Source organism: Loxodonta africana, chromosome 24 (genome assembly GCF_030014295.1).
Source record: "Loxodonta africana isolate mLoxAfr1 chromosome 24, mLoxAfr1.hap2, whole genome shotgun sequence".
In the NCBI taxonomy this organism is placed as follows: domain Eukaryota; kingdom Metazoa; phylum Chordata; class Mammalia; order Proboscidea; family Elephantidae; genus Loxodonta; species Loxodonta africana.
The window spans coordinates 8111322-8130112 of NC_087365.1; the positions used below are offsets into that span (position 1 = coordinate 8111322).

General features: G+C 43.0%; 1 protein-coding gene across 1 annotated transcript in view; it reads right to left on the reverse strand.

Moving 5' to 3' along the window:
- SLC24A3 (solute carrier family 24 member 3) overlaps positions 1-18791 on the reverse strand; it is a 676136-nt gene that overhangs the window by 50456 nt on the left and 606889 nt on the right. The window contains exons 10-12 of the mRNA XM_064275733.1: positions 10258-10391; positions 8261-8421; positions 7200-7470 (exon numbers count right to left, since the gene is read on the reverse strand). Coding sequence (XP_064131803.1) covers positions 7200-7470; positions 8261-8421; positions 10258-10391 — 566 coding nt within the window. The remainder of the gene's footprint in view (positions 1-7199; positions 7471-8260; positions 8422-10257; positions 10392-18791) is intronic.

Genomic DNA, 18791 nt, shown 5'->3' on the forward strand with positions numbered 1-18791 from the left:
TGGTGGCATAGTGGTTAAGAGCTATCAATCAGTCAAAGGCAGCTGTTCAAATCCACCAGGTGCTCCTTGGAAACTCTATGGGACAGTTCTGCTCTGTCCTGTAGGGTCACTATGAGTCAGAATTCACTTGACTGCTACAGAAGTTTATACATATAGAAAATCCCAAAGAACCCACAGGAAAACTACTAGAGTTAACAAAGGAACTCAGCAAAGTTGCAAGGTACAAGATCAACTTGCAAAATTCTGTTGTGTTTCTATACACCAGCAAAGAACAATCCGAAAAGGAAATCAAGAAAACAATACGATTTACAATAACATCTAAAGGGTAAAATATCTAGGAATAAATTTAACCAGGGAAGGGAAAGCCTTGCACAATGAAAACTATAAAACATTATTGAAAGGAAAGGAAGAAGACCTGAACAAGTGGGAGACAGTCTGTGTTCATGGATTGGAAGAGTTAAGATGTCAATACTACCCAAAGCCATGTCTAAATTCAATGTAATCTCTATCAAAATTCCAACAGTGTTTTTTGAAGAAATGCAAGAGCCAGTCTTCCAATTCTATAGAATTGCAAGAGGTCCCAAATAGCCAAAAAATCGTGAAAAAGAAGAACAAAGTAAGAGGACTTACAGTTTCAGATTTCAAAATGTGCAATAAAAGTGCAGTCATCAAAACACTGGTATAAGGATAGACACATAGGCCAATGGAACAGAACTGAGAGTCCAGAAATAATCCCACACATCTATGACCAACTGATTTTCAACGATGGTGCCAAGGACATTTAACTGGTAGGAATAGTCTCTTCAACAAATGATGCTGGGACAAATAGTTATTCATATGCAAAAGAATGATGTTGGCCCCTCCTCACGCCATCTATGAAAATTTACTCAAAATGGCTCAATAACCTAAGAACTAAAACCATAAAACTTAGAAGAAAACATAGGGATAAAATTTTAAGACCTTGTTTTTGACAATGAATTATTAGATATGACACCAAAAGCATGAGCAACAAAAGACAAAATAGATTAATTGGATCTCATCAAAATTTAAAAAATTTGTCCATCCAAGGACTTTATCAACAAAATGAAGAGACAACCTACGGGTTGGCAGAAAATATTTAGGAATCATATATCTGGTAAGGGTTTAATATCCAGAATATATAAAGAACTCCTACAATTCAACAAAAACAACCCAATTAAAAAATAGGCAAAGGACTTAAATAGACATTTCTCCAGAGACAGACAAACAGCTAATAAACTGCATGAATAGGTGCTCAACACATTACTCATTAGGGAAATGCAAACCAAATCCACAATGAGAGGCTACTTCACACCTACTTAAAGACCAAAAACGACTAACCAAACCCACTGCCGCCAAGTCGATTCTGAGTCACAGCGACCCTACAGGACAGAGTGGAATTCCTTGAGCAACCAAGGGCTATAGTATGTGCTTTGCAAACTGTTTTTCAGGAGCAGGATAAGGCAGATAAGGATCCCATACATTAAAAAAAAAAAAAAAAATCAAACCAAACCCATTGGCGAAAAGTTGATTCTGACTCATGGCGAACCCATATGTTACAGAACAGAACTGCTTCCTAGGGTTTTCTTGGCTGTAATCTTTACAGAAGCAGGTCTCCAGGCCTTTCTTCCGCAGTGCTGCTGGGTGGGTTTGAACTGCCAACATTTCAGTTAGTAGTTAGTCCAGCACAAACCGTCTGTGCCACCCAGGTGCACACTGTAGTTAGTCTTAATTTCCATAAAGTTTTTCAATGGGTGATATATATAAAAAAAATATATGATATTTGTATATGTAGATATTACTGTACCTGTATTTATACTTGCATATATTTATAGGTTATATACATATAATAGGAAACCCTGGTGGCGTAGTGGTTAAGAGCTATGTCTGCGAACTAAAAGGTCAGCAATTCAAATCTACCAGGTGCTCCTTGGAAATCCTATGGGGCAGTTCTACTCTGTCTTATAGGTTTGTTATGAGTTGGAATCGACTTGACAGCAACAGTTTTTTTTAGTACATATAATATGCATAAACGGTTAACATGCTCAGCTGTTAATCAAAGGTTGTAGGTTCGAGTCCACCTAGAGGCCCCTCAGAAGAAAGGCCTGGCAACCAGCCATTGGAAACCCTGTGGAGCACAGTTCAACTCTGACAGACATGAATTGGAGTCGACTTAATGGTAACTGGTTATCATATACATATATGTATGTATGTATATATGAATAAAAAATATATATTTTTATTTATATATATATTATATATACATATATATGATTTTTTCATACGCTCCTTGGAAACCCTATAGGGCAGTTCTACTCTGTCCTATAGGGTTGCTATGAGTCGGAATGAACTCCACAGCAATGGGTTTGGTTTTTTTTTTTTTTTTTATATAATCATGTATGTGTTAATTATACTAAGGAAACACTGGTGGCATAATGGTTAAGTGCTACAGTTGCTAACCAACAGGTAAGCAGTTTGAATCCACAAGCCGCTCCTTGGAAGCTCTATGCGGTAGTTGTACCCTGTCCTATGGGGTGCTATGAGTTGGAATGGATTCAACAGCAACAGGCTTCGTTTGCTTTTTTTTAAAAATTATACTCACTATAGTCAAGTAGTCCTGGAGAGAAGAAAGCCCTGCAGACGGACGACGGAAGTGGAAAGCTCGTGCCCTTGGAGGATTACTACGAGGGAAAAATGCTCATCTTTTCAAGCCAAACCAACTTAACTCAGAGGACCCTAACACAAGGCTCCTAGGACTGAACCTTCCTAACTTCAGTGCTCTCTGCTGGCCTGAGTGGGACACTCTAGCCTGCCTACCCCTGAAATATGGTGTGCTTGCATTGAAATGGTTGTTCCTGAACAGGGAACATCAGGGGTGGAACTTACAAATAAGGTGCGTGGAACCCTAATAAAGGGATTGGTTCGTTTTGCCATCCTGCTAGGCTTGTGTGCTAGGCTTAAAGGAAGTCAATCCCAGAAGTGAAAATGGGACCTCACTACCATAAAGAAAGAAGAGCCAGGAGGTAGAACATGTCCTTTGGACCTGGGGTCTCTTTGCTGAGAACCTCCTAGACCCAGGAGACAGAGAGAGCTGTAACACCAGAGACGGTGTAAGGTGGTAAGAAGCAGTGGCAAAGAAATGGCAGCAGGAGAACCAGGAGACTGCCATAAGATGATGCAATGGCCTTCCCGGCCCATGGAGTAAGGCTACAGTGAGTGTGCTGACCCACGGAGCAAAAGAGAGCTGTCAGCCTTCAGACAGGAGGCTTCCTGATGGAGTGGGATGCCCCTGGGTGCTTGTCGATGGAGCTAAAGAGCTTTGTAACACTTGCCCACACAGGGCAGAGGCCAGGCCTGGGAGGGGCTGAGGGCAGAGGGCTGAGAGAGGAGGATTGTCCAGAGGGGGCTGAGAGGAGCCTGTCCTGAGTGGGCTGAGAGAAGCCTGTCCTGAGGGGACTGAGAGGAGGCCTGCCCTGAGGTGGCTGAGAGGAACCTGTCCTGAGGAGGCTGAGAGGAGCCTGTCCTGAGGGGGCCGAGAGGAGCCTGTCCTGAGGGGGCCGAGAGGAGCCTGTCCTGAGAGGGCTGAGAGGAATCTGTCCTGAGGGGGCTGAGAGGAGCTGAGAGAGCTGCCCCGCACTGAAGAAGGGAGACTTTGCCTATATGCCTCTTGATTCTGATCCTGAGCTGTAGCCTATTGATCCTGGTCCCAAGTTGTAACTAGATAAAAAAAAAAAAAAAGAACTTCCCTAAAAAACCTCATAACTGTGAGTACAGTCTCTGAGTTCTGTGTGGCCACTGCAATGAATCATGGAACTCAGCAGAGACAGAGAGTGCTGTGGGAGGGACAGCTGGTGTCAGAGTCGGTAAAAGGGCTGGAGAGGGGAGGTATGTCTGACCTCCACCACAGGAATCAGCGTTGGACTGACCTTGATTCTCATTATCCCTTTTGAAGTTAGACAAGTTCTGATGCTGCTGCTGGAACCTGACAATCCCAGATACTGTTCACGGAACTAGGAAGTTGAACATAAAATTTCTGAACTATATTGTGCCAATTGACTCAGTTGTCCCACAAGACTCTGGTTCTAATCCTTCAAACCCAGGAACCAGCCTTGGGCTGATGTCGCTGATTTTGATTCTTTTCCCCGCCTGGGAAGTTAGACGAAGAGGTCAGATGCCCCATGTTATTTTCACACTGTGTGACTCTAGTTCTCCAGTGCCCCCTACTCCAAGCGTGGCCCACGGACCAGCAGCATCAGTGTCACCTCCCGGGGGCTTGTTAGGAATGAGAATCTCGAGCCCTACCCCAGTCCCTCTGAATCGGGATGCCCAGGTGATCTGTGTGCACACTCACGTTTGAGAGGGCTGTGTAGAAGAACTTGGGATTCTACTTCCTGTCTGGAAGCTCGGGGCTCTGGGATGAAGCAGAGACCCTAAAGGGTGGAGAACACTATTTCTCCTCTTGTTTCTGTGCTTCAGGAAGGAGGCAGGGTGCCTGATGTGGCCCCCAACCCCCAGCTGCAGGATTAAACTGAGGGGTAGGACACCTGCAGCTGGGTCTTCTAATGTATCGAGGAGCCAATAAGATGTGACTGGAAGCCCTTGGGTCTCCATCACTGAGCAGCCTAATCACAGACACAGAGCAGTGGAGAGCAGACATTTTTAAGATACTTTGAAAATCATAGTTACGTCTGAGAGTTAGCTCATCTAGGAGAGAAAAAATGGGACGAGTGACCCAAAGGGAGTCTTTAGTCCACTAAGTAATAAGGTTCAGATATGAGAGCCAAACTATTTACCTCATCTCACACAGGCATCTTTAAATTGTCAACCTAAAGGGATGCCCTTGGAGATTCTGGGCTTCCGTGATGCTAAGACAGCATGTAGTGGCTTACAAAGTCTTCTATCAGCCTGTTTCTTTAATCAGTGAAAGACTGCAGCAAAATAAACATTTCTGGAACTTGGCTATGGCTGTCAACAGGGGCTCTACAAACAAGAGTTGTGGGAGGCAGAATTCTAACTCTTCTCCCCCCAAGATTCCATACTCCAATTCTTGGAACCTGTGCATATGATGAGCTATCACTCTCAGAAGTGTGTTATATGGCACAGCTGACCTTAGGACAGGGGGATTATCCAAGTAGGCCTGTTCTAACCACATGAGCCCTTAAAAGCAGAAGTCAGAGAAAGGTGGCAGAAGGGAAATCCAGGGAGAATAGAAACGTGGGAAGGAACTGACATGCCATTTCTGGTCTGATGGTGCAGGGGGTCAAGAGGCAAGGCATGAGGGGACCTCTAGGAGCAGTGAGCAGCCTCGGATGACAGCCAGCAAGGAAACAGGGATCTCAGTCCTACAACCGCAAGGAACTAAATTCTGCCAAGGACCTGAACAAACTTGGAAATGGATTTTTCCCAGAGCTTCCAGAAAGGAGGACAGCCCTGTTGATATCTTGAGTTCAGCCTTGTAGACCCTGGGCATCGAGCTATGGCATGCCAGACCCCTGACCTAAACAACCGCGAGCTGCTTGTCATAATTTGTTACATAGCATTAGAAAACTAATACAAGGTTTACAAAGGAAGAATGGTGTGTCTGGTCATTCAATACTCAAGAGGTTTTTGTTTTTGTTGATAGAGAAGAACATGGCCCAGAACTATATGTAAGGGTGACAAGGATGGATAAGGAGACAGTACACTTTTTCTATCAAGATAACTTATTCACAAGGAATGCTTTAACTCTGGCTGGGGGACTCGGGAGTTTGGTGTAAAGGAGTCTGTGTGGATATTTTCTCATTCGTTTTGGCAAGTACTTGACAGATGTTGAAGAGCTCTTAAGAGCCCTGCGGGGCAGACAAGCAGATCTGGTCTGGGTTTTACTTGCTGTCACCTGGACAGGCAGAGGGACTCTACAGAACAGAGAGACCTTGCATTCAAAAGAAGCCAGGCCCGGACCCTCCACACCTAAGTGCCACCACGGAACAGTCTTCCGTGCGGATTAAACAGTCCTTCCTCAGATAGTCCTCTTATAAATTCAGACATCCTGGAGAGGCTGTATATAGCTAGTTAAGCCTCACACACTTGATGGTGGATATGATTTGGACCAGTCTGTTCTTCCCTGAAATAGCCAGAAGCCTCTGCAGGGTCTAGCAAATAGGAGAATTCTCTGGATTTGGTCCACACATTCTGCTAAGGGGTGGGGTAGCTGACGAGGCTGCTGCGATGGCCAAATGCAGCAGTCAAGGGGGAAGGAAGCCATGTTGGTGGGTGCTGTCCTTAAAGTTTAACAGTCATCATCCCCTCCCCTTTCAAGGTACCAGGGAGACTTCACTTGGCCAGCCTCGTCCCTGGGTGGTGTAAATGGTTAACATGCTCAGCTGCTAACTGAAGGTTGGAAGTTTGAGTCTACCCACAGGAACCTCAGAGAAAGTCCTGGGGATCTACTTCCAAAAACTCAGTCATTGAAAACCCCTATGGAGCACAGCTCTACTCTGACACACACGGGGTCGCCATGTGTTGGACTCACAGCTCTACTCTGACACACACGGGGTCGCCATGTGTTGGACTCACAGCTCTACTCTGACACAGACGGGGTCGCCATGTGTTGGACTCAATTTAAGGGCAACGAGTTTTTAACTGGGATACCTTTTGCCCAAGTTCTTATCTCTTGTGGTGAACATTCTGGGGACAGCAGGTCATGGGAGAGAAGGGGCCTGAATGGGGTCAAGAGGCAGGAAGTGAGAAGGAGAATAAAGGCCAACTGGGACAGCTACAGGCTTCCCCCAGGACTGGTCTTGCTAGGATAGTTCCCAGGGCCAACTGAAATGGAATGGGTACATGGCGGTGAACCTCCTCACCCTTGAGCATCAAGCTGCCTTGCCGACAGAGGTTCCTCCTGAGCACCAAAAAATTCCACAGAACAGCTGAGAGAGGACCTTCTTCCATAAAAAGGCAACGCATTACACATTTAGTCAAAGATCCCAAATTTTGACCAAGGACCATATGCCACAACTTTGGTCATCTTTGGACCCTCTACAACAGAGTCCTGTCCATTGTAGAAACTCAATACAAATATCTTTATGCTCATATAGAGGTATTTCTTTGCACTGAATTACAAAAAATCATCAAAGTCAAGGGCACCCATGCAGTAGCTTCAAAAGAGCTCCCAACCTCAGCCCAGATGTAGGACCTCTTACAGGGGGGGTCGAACGGTGTGTATGGGCCTTCATCATCGTCCTCATCTTCCTCTTCCTCCTCGTCATTCTCATTGTTCTCATTGTCCTCGTTCTCATTCTCTGTCTCATGTCCAGCCTCGGCAATGATATCGTCCCTGTGGGTCCCGTTTACACTCCTGTCTGGGGCACTACTGGGCCCTGTCCCATTCTCCACAGTGTGCTTGATGGGGATTTTGATGGCCACCTCAGACTCTCCATTGGCATAAGTCCTGCTGTTTATTAGTCTTTGTCTCTGGAAAGAGAAAGGTATGCTCTTACCTGTGTCAAAGGGATTGCAAAGACTTTAAATCCAGAACCTGAGATCTTAGGATCTTTCCCAGGCAGTTGATAAGAAAATGATCCCATAAAACTATGGAGTCAAGTTTTAAAGGATTCCTCAAAGTAACAGCCAATTCAGACAACTTCCTTATGGAAGGAAGGATTAACGTTTTATAAACCATTGGACCTTCAAAACCCCTTTAGAGGAAAATGTCTGGGATGCACACTTGCTATTGGGGTTCTTGAGTCCCTGTACACTGTGGTGGTATCTTTCTTCTCTAGATTATAGGAATCCCTGGTATATATGTGAGAAAGCCAAGCAAACGTGTTTGGATTAATGTATCAATAAGGCTGCCACTCCAGAAAAAGGAATACACAGGAAAATTCAGGTCAGAGACTGTTACTTAAACCAAGGTAACTTGTACTTAGCAACTACTTATGGGCGAGTTTACACCAGGGAGTTTTATTCAAATTGAAGATGAAAAGAAAAAGGTACGTAAAAGAGGGACAGGGGAGCTTTTCTATACAACTGGAAGCCGGGCTGTATCTCTCAGAATGTGGAGGGAACATCAAGGACCAGGATACAAAGCTGGCCCAGTGAGCAAAGAGGTTGGGAAAATGGCCAAGCATATTATTGTGTGAAACTCTGAGTTAGGTGCTTCTACTTTCAAACCAGGAAACTATCTGCCCTTCCCAGAGCTCCACCTCCTCCCTCCTCCCCTGCCCCTCTCCAGTGACAAATGGGCTGTGCTTCCCCCAGGTACCTCATTGATCAACATGCGGCTGGCCATGGAGAGCCGGGTCTTGGGTGGAAAGTGGCTTGTGATCATGATTCGAAGTCCAGCCTCAGAGAAAGAGAGCTGGTGTGGGTATGCTGACAGCAGCTCATCCACCATGATCACTGACGCTTTGCGGTGGAAATTGGCTGGGAATGAAAGACATGAAATGAAATAAAACAACATGCATGCTGGGAGCAGCAAAGAGGCATTCACTCACTTTCCTTCATCTGTCCCTCTGTTTTTCTATCCCTCTGTCCCTTTCATCCTCCCATCTGGCAGTCCACTCCCCCTGCCCCCCATCCATCCGTCCGTCCGTCCGTCCGTCCGTCCGTCCATCCATCCGTCCACCCACCCATCCACCCATCCATCCACCCAGGGAGAGATGTAGTGAGCAAAATTTGAAGAAGAGTAAAAAATCTCCTCTACATTGGGTTCATTGATAGCCCTTTTGAAATAACTTGAAACAAGTTAAGCATCATTTACTGACATGGTAAGAGTAGATCACAACATAAGAGAATTCCTCACTGTCCTCAAAGGATTCTTTTCCCACCATTCAGATCTGGGGCACAGAAAAGACCCTCCCATCCCATTAACCTTTAGTAACCCCTTACACCCTTCAAATATCAGCAATATTCATACTGAGCTGCTAACTGCTACAGAATTGATTTTAGTGTCATGTGGAAGTGTACCGATTCTCCTAGGCCACCTATAGGTAGGGCTGACAAGGTGTGGGTGAGTGAGCCATCCACATTAGAGACTTGTGGTCCAGAAGACTTGGGTTAAACCCAGTTTATTGGGTGGCCTGAAAGAATGTCTCACCAAGGCCCAACCAAGCCCCCTCTCTAAGAATGAACAGTATTTGCACATTGTACCCGGGCAGCTGCTACAGCCTTTCCTAGTACTTCCTCCTGTTTTCTAAGCCATTAAACCTTGAAATAATCTCTGGAAACACTGAATGCTAATACGAGGAAGCTCCTTCTGGTTGCCTACGCATATTCCTTTTATGTTATAAACTACCCAGAAGGGAATAAACTAAATGAAATTCTCATGCGGAATGGCACTAAATAAGTCTTTTGTTAAACACGTACATAATCATTCAGGAAAATATGTCAAATATTTGATTTTCAATTTTTTTAATAATTACCCAGAAATTTCAAAGTGAAAAAAAAAAAATGAAAATAGCTACGTATTTTCTTCTTCTTATTTTTCCGATAAAGCAACCATGTAGAACCAAGAAGAAAAAAACCTACACATTTCGGGGGAAATAAAAACAAAAAAATTAAATGACAACTGGAACATGTTCCAGGCAAATTTAAATGATAATTTTCTATATCCCTCTAAGAAAGAATATTTTTATTGGAAAGCACTGTATAATCCTCTTTAATAAACCAACTGCTTTATAAGAATCTATTTACTGAGTAAAGAAGTGCTTTGGGGGAAAAAAAAGATAATTTTCTATCTCATTTTGCAGATAAGAAACTGAGGTAATGTAGTCTGAAAGTGAATTTGAATGTAATAATATTCTAACAATTATCGTTAGTTGAATATTATGCTAAAGTCTTTTATACACATTATCTCCTTTAATCATTACAATGATTCTATAAAGTAGGCAAAATCACCCCCATTTTGCAGAAAATAGGCTCAGAGAGGCTAAGTAACTTGCTTCATGGCCACACAGCCAAATGTGGCAAAACCAATACCTCAAAGCCCATGGCCTCCTCCCCTTTACCATCCTGTCCTCATTTCTCGTATCATCCCCAGCAAATGTGTTGCCCAAGAGCTTCCATGGGGCTTTCTGAGTTGGCTCATCACCATGTATAAGACTGCCCCATGATGTAGCCAAACAGAAGAGGGAGGACTGGAACCTTCCCTCTCCTAGTTCCCTCTCAGGGCAGGCAGCATCCTCTGAGGTCTGCTGCCATGCCCCGAGTGTGGCTCACATTCAGCACTTCCTTCTGGGACATAGGCATCTCCTTGGTTACCTTTCTTTAGTAGCACCACAGTTGCATCGCAATTGCTGCTGTCATCAATTTCAGCATTGTTGGCCAACCCGTTGACCATGTTCCCAGCACCTTTTGTCCTCCTTTCGAAGCACTGATGTATGGAAGCATTATACCTGAGCAAAGCAATCGGTGGAAAGAGTCCATCAGGGGTTGCTGTTTTTCATTTCCCAACTCCTGCAGGGTACACCCTGAAGCACTCTTAGCTGGATGGGACTCCATGGCTCAAGTTATATTATTGTTATTATTGTGTTAACCCATTTCCCTCACAATATACAATCTGTCCCATTTAACAGTTTAAGGATATATGGTCATTAGAAAATAAGAGAAAATCAACATCAACTGCTTTCTTCAGTGCACTCATGGCACTCTTCAACATCAGTGGCAGTGTCTTTGAGACTGAGGCCCCTTACTCAAAGTCTGAACATGGTAGGGCTTTGGTAAGACTCAGTTTGATGGCCCAGGTATACTTCATCTGGGCCTTGTCTCCAGGGCCTCTGCAGTCAGGGGCCTGGTGCACGTGAGAAGGAGAAGGTGTCCTTCCATGCCTCTACCCAGTGGCCATGCCTCATGGTCTACATGTTACAGGTTGTTTGGATGTCTGAGTCTCCATCTGTCTATGATTTCCTGAGGTCACAAGGAGGGAGCTTGTGGGTCTCCGTTACTGTTGTTCCATGATAGGAGGCCTGAAGGTCTCTAATCTTTATGGGAAAAAAAATCTGAACTATAACAGACAGAAAGATTGAGTGAAAACATACCCAGCAGATGCGTGTTGGAAGAAGCTTACACTAGAATAAGTTCCTAGTAAATAATAAATGCAATTTACAATATTTTGTAATGTAATTTAAAATAAAGTCCTATTATTATAAGAACAAGAAATTCTTAGAATGTTTTTGGCAGGGAAACTTCTTGTCCTTTTATCTTTGGTATCAGATTTCCAGAGTAATCCTAGAAATCCCAGAGTAATCACCTCGTATGCATGTGAAAGCTGGACAATGAAAAAGGAAGACCAAAGAAGAGCTGATGAATTTGAATTATGATGTTGGCAAAGAATATTAAATATACTATGGACTGCCAGGAGAATGCACAAATCTGTCTTGGAAAAAGTACAGCCAGAATGTTCCTTAGAAGCCAGGATGGTGAGGCTTTGTCTCATGTGTTTTGGACATGTTATCAGGAGGGACCAGTCCCTGGAAAAGGACATTATGCTTGGTAAAGTAGAGGACCAGTGAAAAAGAGGAAGAGCCTCAATGAGATGGATTGACACAGTGGCTGCAACAATGGGCTCAAGCATACCTACTATTGTGAGGATGGCACAGGATCAGGCAATGTTTTGTTCTGTTATACATAGGGTTGCTATGAGTTGGAGCTCACTTGATGGCACCTAACAAACAACAATCCTAGAAAATTCATGGGCAAAGACAGCCAGACAGAGTTCCATGAGACTATAGGCCACGACTGCTTTTCCCTCCATTCCAAATATCTAAAGGCCTCCATGGCTTCACTGGCCACAGGCAATGCATTGATAGTTCCCACCAGCATGACCTCCAGTCTACAACAGGAATGGTAGCCAGCAATGGCAGCTCTAATTGCTATCTGGTAATTGCAAACATCCTTAACCCTCCTCTTCCTCTTTTTCTGCTGAAGATACTGAAGCTCTGCGGTGTCCCTTCCAGCAACATCCTGTGTTTGGTTCTCCCGTCAGCTATGACAGCACCACGGGGGGTCTGCCTATGGGGACCCGACAACCATTGTGGCAGAGAAGGAGGGCCCTCTGTGGCAGGGCTTCTCTTCCACAAGCCTCTTACCCCGCTGCCTGGAGGCCTGCGATTCTTCCTGCATTGCATGAGGGGCAAGAGAAACTAGTCATAAGTGATGGGTGGTGGCTGTGACAGGGAAGTGGGCCGGCCAGTCCTGGGGGACTCTCATGATTCATGAGAGAAGGGGGTAGAGTTAGAACATCATGATTTTGCAATCCGAATGAAATAACAAATCCAGATATGGAGTATCAATGGCTGCAAACATCATAAAAAGAGAGACAAGCAGCCATCATGCACTGCCTGATGGCAGGACTCCACCACCTGGGACCTGGTATAACCTGAGACAGATCAATTACTGACATACAGGGGACAGAGTGCAGAGGAAGAGGTGCACTGCACCCTGGGGTGGGATCAACAATTCTAGACTGAGGAACAAACAACCCAGCCCAGCTTCTTCAAGGAGTCAACTGCAAGGCCAAAAGAAAAAAAAAAAAAAAAGAGAGAGATAGGTCTCTACAGATCAAAACACACTCAAAAGATGGAGCAACCAATTGCACTGCATAGAATTTATTTGGACCCTCATTTAAGGAAAAAAAAAAAAAAGGGGGAAGCAGGGCCAAGATGGCAGAGTAGTCAGATGCTTCCTGTTGTCCCTCTTACAACAAACATCTGAAAAAACCAAGTGAATCGATTGTATATGACAACCTAGGAGACCTGAACATCGAAGGCAAAGTTGAAGAATCAGGCTGAGTGGTAGACAGAGGGAGAGATGGTTGAGAAGCAGCGAGTGGCTGCCAGACCTAGCCTGGTGGGAACTGGCACCCTGCAGGCCAGATTGGCTGGCGCAAGTGGTGAGGCAAGCAGTGGAGCTTGGGACTCATTTTCTACATTGGGAGAGACCTGGGGGTGGAGAGTTTACGCAAGCCTCCTGAACCACTGACAAGTGGGGCTCAATCGGCAAAAGATAAGTACATGCATCTAACTTACCACTTAGATCAAAAAACACCCTTTTGGGAAGAACCTCACTCCCATTTATCTCCCCCCTCCCCGCTCTGCACCAGGTCCCGGGCTGGCTTCAGAGACTGCTGGGTCCCCTGGGCCAGACATAGGACCTGTCATGTGTTCTGAGCCATTCTCCCAGCCTTGGAGAGGGAACAATTTAACAAACAGGAAAAAATAACCTGCCAGCTCCCCAAGCCAGGAACTCAGGGAAGGCACAGCTCCACTGCCCTAGGCACAGGCATAAGGGGTCCACGGACTTTAAATGCTTTTCACCTTTGCATAGACCTGTGTGGGCCCATTTCAACAGTGTAGGCTCTCATTAGCACAGTACAACAGGTTATATACCTGAAGTCTAACTTCAACTGTATCAGCTATATGGTAGAGTGGCAGGTTCATGACATTTGATACTACTCTGCCTATTAAGCAGGGTCCTTACCTACACATATCAGGGGCCTGAGGACTGGTGGCTCCATCCACACCACCTGGCCACCTGAGACATGGCTCCAAGAATAAATGGTGCCTCCCAGTCCTTACAGGCAACAGCATTGGATGCCCACAGTCAAGCTGCAAAATCCACCCACCTATATGCTCTAGGGAACAGGGACACGCTTCCCTCACAGACACTCAGGGCAGCTGTCAGCCCCCTGCCTTTCTCAGCACATGACCCCCCCTACTGCAGCCAGACACTTGTGCCTACACCAATCACCCCTGCCCATCTAGAACTGTAGGTGGGAGCCTGCACTACACACTTGGTGACCAACTACCTGGACGCCCGAGTTGAATCCATACAAGAAAAGAAAATGGGCTCCTGGGCTCACATACCTAGTAACAGATCTAACCAACTGGTGCAGGATGTTACAGCTTTAAAGGTGCCGATAATCAAACTAGTTTGCATGAGCAGCTTATTTGAGCATATCAAAACTAAATAAAACAAGAAGCTAGGACACAGTAGAAAACCCTGGTGGCTCAGTGATTAAGGGCTACAACTGTTAACCAAAAGGTCGGCAGTTCAAATTCACCAGGCACTCCTTGGAAACTCTATGGGGCAGTTCTACTCTGTCTGATAGCGTCGCTATAAGTTGGAATCAACTTGACGGCAATAGGTCAATAGGTTAGGACATGGTAAGCAAACATAAAATAAATAAATAAATATAATAACTTATCAAATCACACAAAGAGGCAGACCATGATGGCTCCAGCAAGTTCCCAAAACAAAGGATCAAGGAATCTTCCGGAGGAAGACAACTTTCTGGAATTACTGGAGGTAGAATACAAAAGTTTAATACACAGAACTCTTCAAGAGGTCAGGAAAGAGGCCAGGCAAAACACAGAACAAGCCAAGGAACACAGAGACAAAGCAACAGAGAAACTTAGAAGATTAGAGAAGAGCATAACAACAAATTTAACAGGCTGCAGGAATCCACAGAGAGAGAGCAAACAGAAATCCAGAAGATTAACAATAAAATTTCAGATCTAGACAACTCAATAGAAAGTGACAGAAGCAGAATTGAGGCAATGGAAGTCAGAATTAGTGACAGTGAAGATAAAACACTTGACACCAACTTATTTGGGGAAAAATCAGACAAAAGAATTAAAAAAATGAAGAAATCCTAAAATTATGTGGGACTCTATGAAAAGGAATAACCTACAAGTAATTGGAGTACCAGAACAGGGAGGGATAACAGAAAATACAGAGAGAACTGTTGAAGACTTGTTGGCAGAAAACTTCCCTGATATGGTGAAAGATGAGAGGATACCTGTCCAAGATGCTCATCAAACCCCACACAAGGTAGGTCCCAAAAGAAAGTCACCAAGATGTATTATAATCAAACTTGCAAAACCAAAGATAAAGATTTTAAGAGTGGCAAGGAATAAATGAAAAGTCACCTACAAAGAAAGTCAATAAGACTAAGCTCAGACTACTACTCAGCAGAAACCATGCAGGCAAGAAAGCAATGGGATGATATATATAAGGCCTTGAAGGAAAAAACTGCCAGCCAAGAATTATATATACAGCAAAACTGTCTCTCAAATATGATGATGAAATTAGGGCATTTCTAGATAAACAGAAGTTTAGGGAATCTGTAAAAACCAAACCAAAATTACAATACTAAAGGGAGTCCTCTGGTTAGAAAATCAATAACATCAGAAAACAATCAAGACTAGAACACAGAACAGAGCAACCAGATATCAACCCAGACAGGGAAGTCACAAAAATAAATCAAAACTAAAACACTGAACTAGGGATACAGATACATCAATATGTAAAAGATGACAACATTAAAACCAAAAAAAGCAACTAAAAAATGTAGTCATAAATCCTTCACATGGAGAGCAAGTCGGGTGATATAAAAGAAATAAAAGATAGGTTTAAACTTAGAAAATAGGGGTGAATATTAAGGTAACCACAAAGGAAACTAACAATCCTACACATTAAAATAAAAAACAAGAAAAACATAAAGACTCAGCAAATACAAAATCAACGATAATGAAAAAGATGAAAAGAAAATACATAAAGAAAAATGACTCAGCGGAGAAAATTAAGTGGAACAAAGAAACTGTCAACAACACACACAAAAAAGACATCAAAAGGGCAGCACTAAACTCATAAAAACTATCAATAATTACACTGAATGTAAATGGACTAAGTGTGTCAATAATGAGACAGAGAGTGGCAGAATAGGTTAAAAAAAACACAGTCCGTCTATATGCTGCCTACAAGAGACACATCTTAGACTTAATGACACAAACACACGAAAACTCAAAGGATGCAAGAAAATATATCAAGCAAACAACAATCAAAAAAGAGCAAGAGTGGCAATATTAATCTCTAACAAAACATACTTTAAAGTAAAATCCACCACAAATGATAAGGAAGAACACTATATAATGATTAAAGGTCAATACATCAGGAGGACATAACCATAATAAATATTTATACACCCAATGACAGGGCTCCAAAATACATAAAACAAACTCTAACAACACTGAAAAGAGAGACAGCTCCACAATAATAGTAGGAGACTTCAACAAACCACTTTTGGTGAAGGACAGAACATCCAGAAAGAAGCTCAGTAAACACACAAAAGATCTAAATGCCACAATCAACTTACTTGACCTCATAGACATATACCAAACACTCCTCCCAACAGCAGCCAAGTATACTTTCTTTTCCAATGCACATGGAACAGTCTCCAGAATAGACCACACATTAGGCAATAAGCAAGCCTTAACAGAATCCAAAGCACTGGAATATTACAAAGCATCTTTTCTGACCATAAAACCATAAAAGTAGAAATCAATAACAGAAAAGGCAAGAAAAAAAAAATCAAACACATGGAAACTGAATAACATCTTGCTCAAAAATTACTGGGTTATAGAAGAAATTAAGGATGGAATAAAGAAATTCATAGAATCCAATGAGAATGAAAACGTATCCTACCAGAACCTTTGGGACACGGCAAAAGCAGTGCTCAGAGGTCAATTTATAGCAATAAATGCACACATTCAAAAAGAGGAAAGGACCAAAATCAAAACATTAACCATATGACTTGAACCAACAGAAAGAGAGCAGCAAAAGAAGCCCTCAGGCACCAGAAGAAAGCAGATAATAAAAATTAGAGCAGAATTAAATGAAATAGAGGATAGAAAAACAATTGAAAGAGTTAATAAGACCAAAAGCTGGTTCTTTAAAAAGATCAACAAAATTGATAAACCATTGGCCAACTGAAAAAAGGAAAACAAGACAGGAAGCAACCTGAATAAGAAATGAGATGGGCAATATCACAACAGGCCCAACTGAAATTAAAAGAATCATAACAGAATACTATGAAAAGTTGCACTCTCACAAATTTGAAAACCTAGAGGAAAAGGACAAATTTCTAGAAACACACTACCTACCTAAACTGACACAAACAGAGGACGAGCAACTAAATAAACCTATAACAAAAGAAGAGATTGATAAGGTAATTAAAAACCTCCCAACAACAACAACAACAACAAAGCCCTGGCCCTGATGGCTTCACTGGACAATTCTACCAAACTTTCAGAGAAGAGTTAACATGACCACATATTAGGTCATAAAACAAACCTTTGCAGAATCCAAATATTTTCACACAGTGGAATATTATGCAATGATAAAGAACAAAGATGAATCCGAGAAACATCTCACAACATGGATGAATCTGGAAGGCATTATGCTGTGTTAAATTAGTCAGTTATGAAAGGACAAATTTTGTATGAGACCACTAGCATAAGAACTCAAGAAAAGGTTTAAACACAGAAGAAAACATTCTTTGATGGTTACAAGGGTGGGGAGGGAGAGAGCAGGGTATTCACCAACTAGATAGTAGACAAAAATTATCTTAGGTGAAGGGAAGGACAACATACAATACAGGGGATGTCAGCACAACTGGACTAAACCAAAAGTTAAGAAGTTCCCTGAATACAACCAAACACTTCAAGAGATAAAGTAGCAGGGGTGGCGGTCTGGGGACCATGGTTTCAGGGGACATCTAGGTCAATTGGCATAACAAAGTTTATTAAGAAAATGTTCTGCATCCCACTTTGGTGAGTGGTGTCTGGGGTCTTAAAAGTTAGCAAGTGGCCATCTAAGATGCATCAATTGGTCCCAACCCACCTGGAGCAAAGGAGAATGAATAACACCAAAGACACAAGGAAAACATGAGCCCAAGGGACAGAAAGGGCCACATAAACCAGAGACTCTATCAGCCTAAGACCAGAGGAACTAGATGGTGCCCGGCTACCACCAATGATTGCCCTGACAGAGAGTCCCTGATGGAGCAGGAGAAAAGTGGGTTGCAGAACTCAAATTCTAGTAAAAAGACCAGACTTAATGGTCTGACTGAGACTGGAGGGACCCCAGAGGACATGGCCTCCAGACTCTCTGTTAGTCCAAAACTAAAATCATTCCTGAAGCCAGCTTTTCAGACAAAGATTGGACTGGACTGTAAGACATAAAATGATAGTGGTGAGGAGTGTGCTTCTTAGCGCAAGCAACCACATGAGACTATGTGGGCAGCCTCTGTCTGGAGGCGAGATGAGAAGGCAGAGGGGGACAGGAGCTGGCTTAACGGACACAAGAAATATGGGATGGAAAGGAGGAGTGTGCTGTCACATGATAGGGAGAGCAATTAGGTTCACATAACAATGTGTGTATAGTATTTTTGAATGAGAAACTAATTCGAACTGTAAACTTTTACTTAAACCCACCCCAGTGCCGTTGAGTCGATTCCGACTCATAGCGACCTTATAGGACAGAGCAGAACTGCCCCATAGGGTTTCCAAGATTAAAGCACAATAAAAAAACCCATAAAAATATTTATGACATTTATGAGATTAAAAGTTATAAAAAATGACATTTATGAGACAATTGAAAATTTGAATATTTGTTGGATATCTAATAGTATTAAGGAATTAGCATTAATTTTAGGTCTGATAATATTTTGGTCGTGTTAGAAATGAGTCCTGGTCTTTTAGAGACATATACTGAAGTTTTATGGATGAACTGATAGGGTGCCTAGGACTTCAGCATCATATGGGGGTAGGGAAATGGATGGCATGTGATTTTATAAATCAGATTTATGACTTGGCTAAGACAGTCCATGGGTTGATGGTTCTTGGGATGAAAATGGGTACGTGGGGTTTGTGACACTCTTCTGGCAACTTATGTATTCAAAATTCCCCATAATAAAAAGTTACCAAAAGGAAGCCATGAGAAATAAAAAAAAAAAA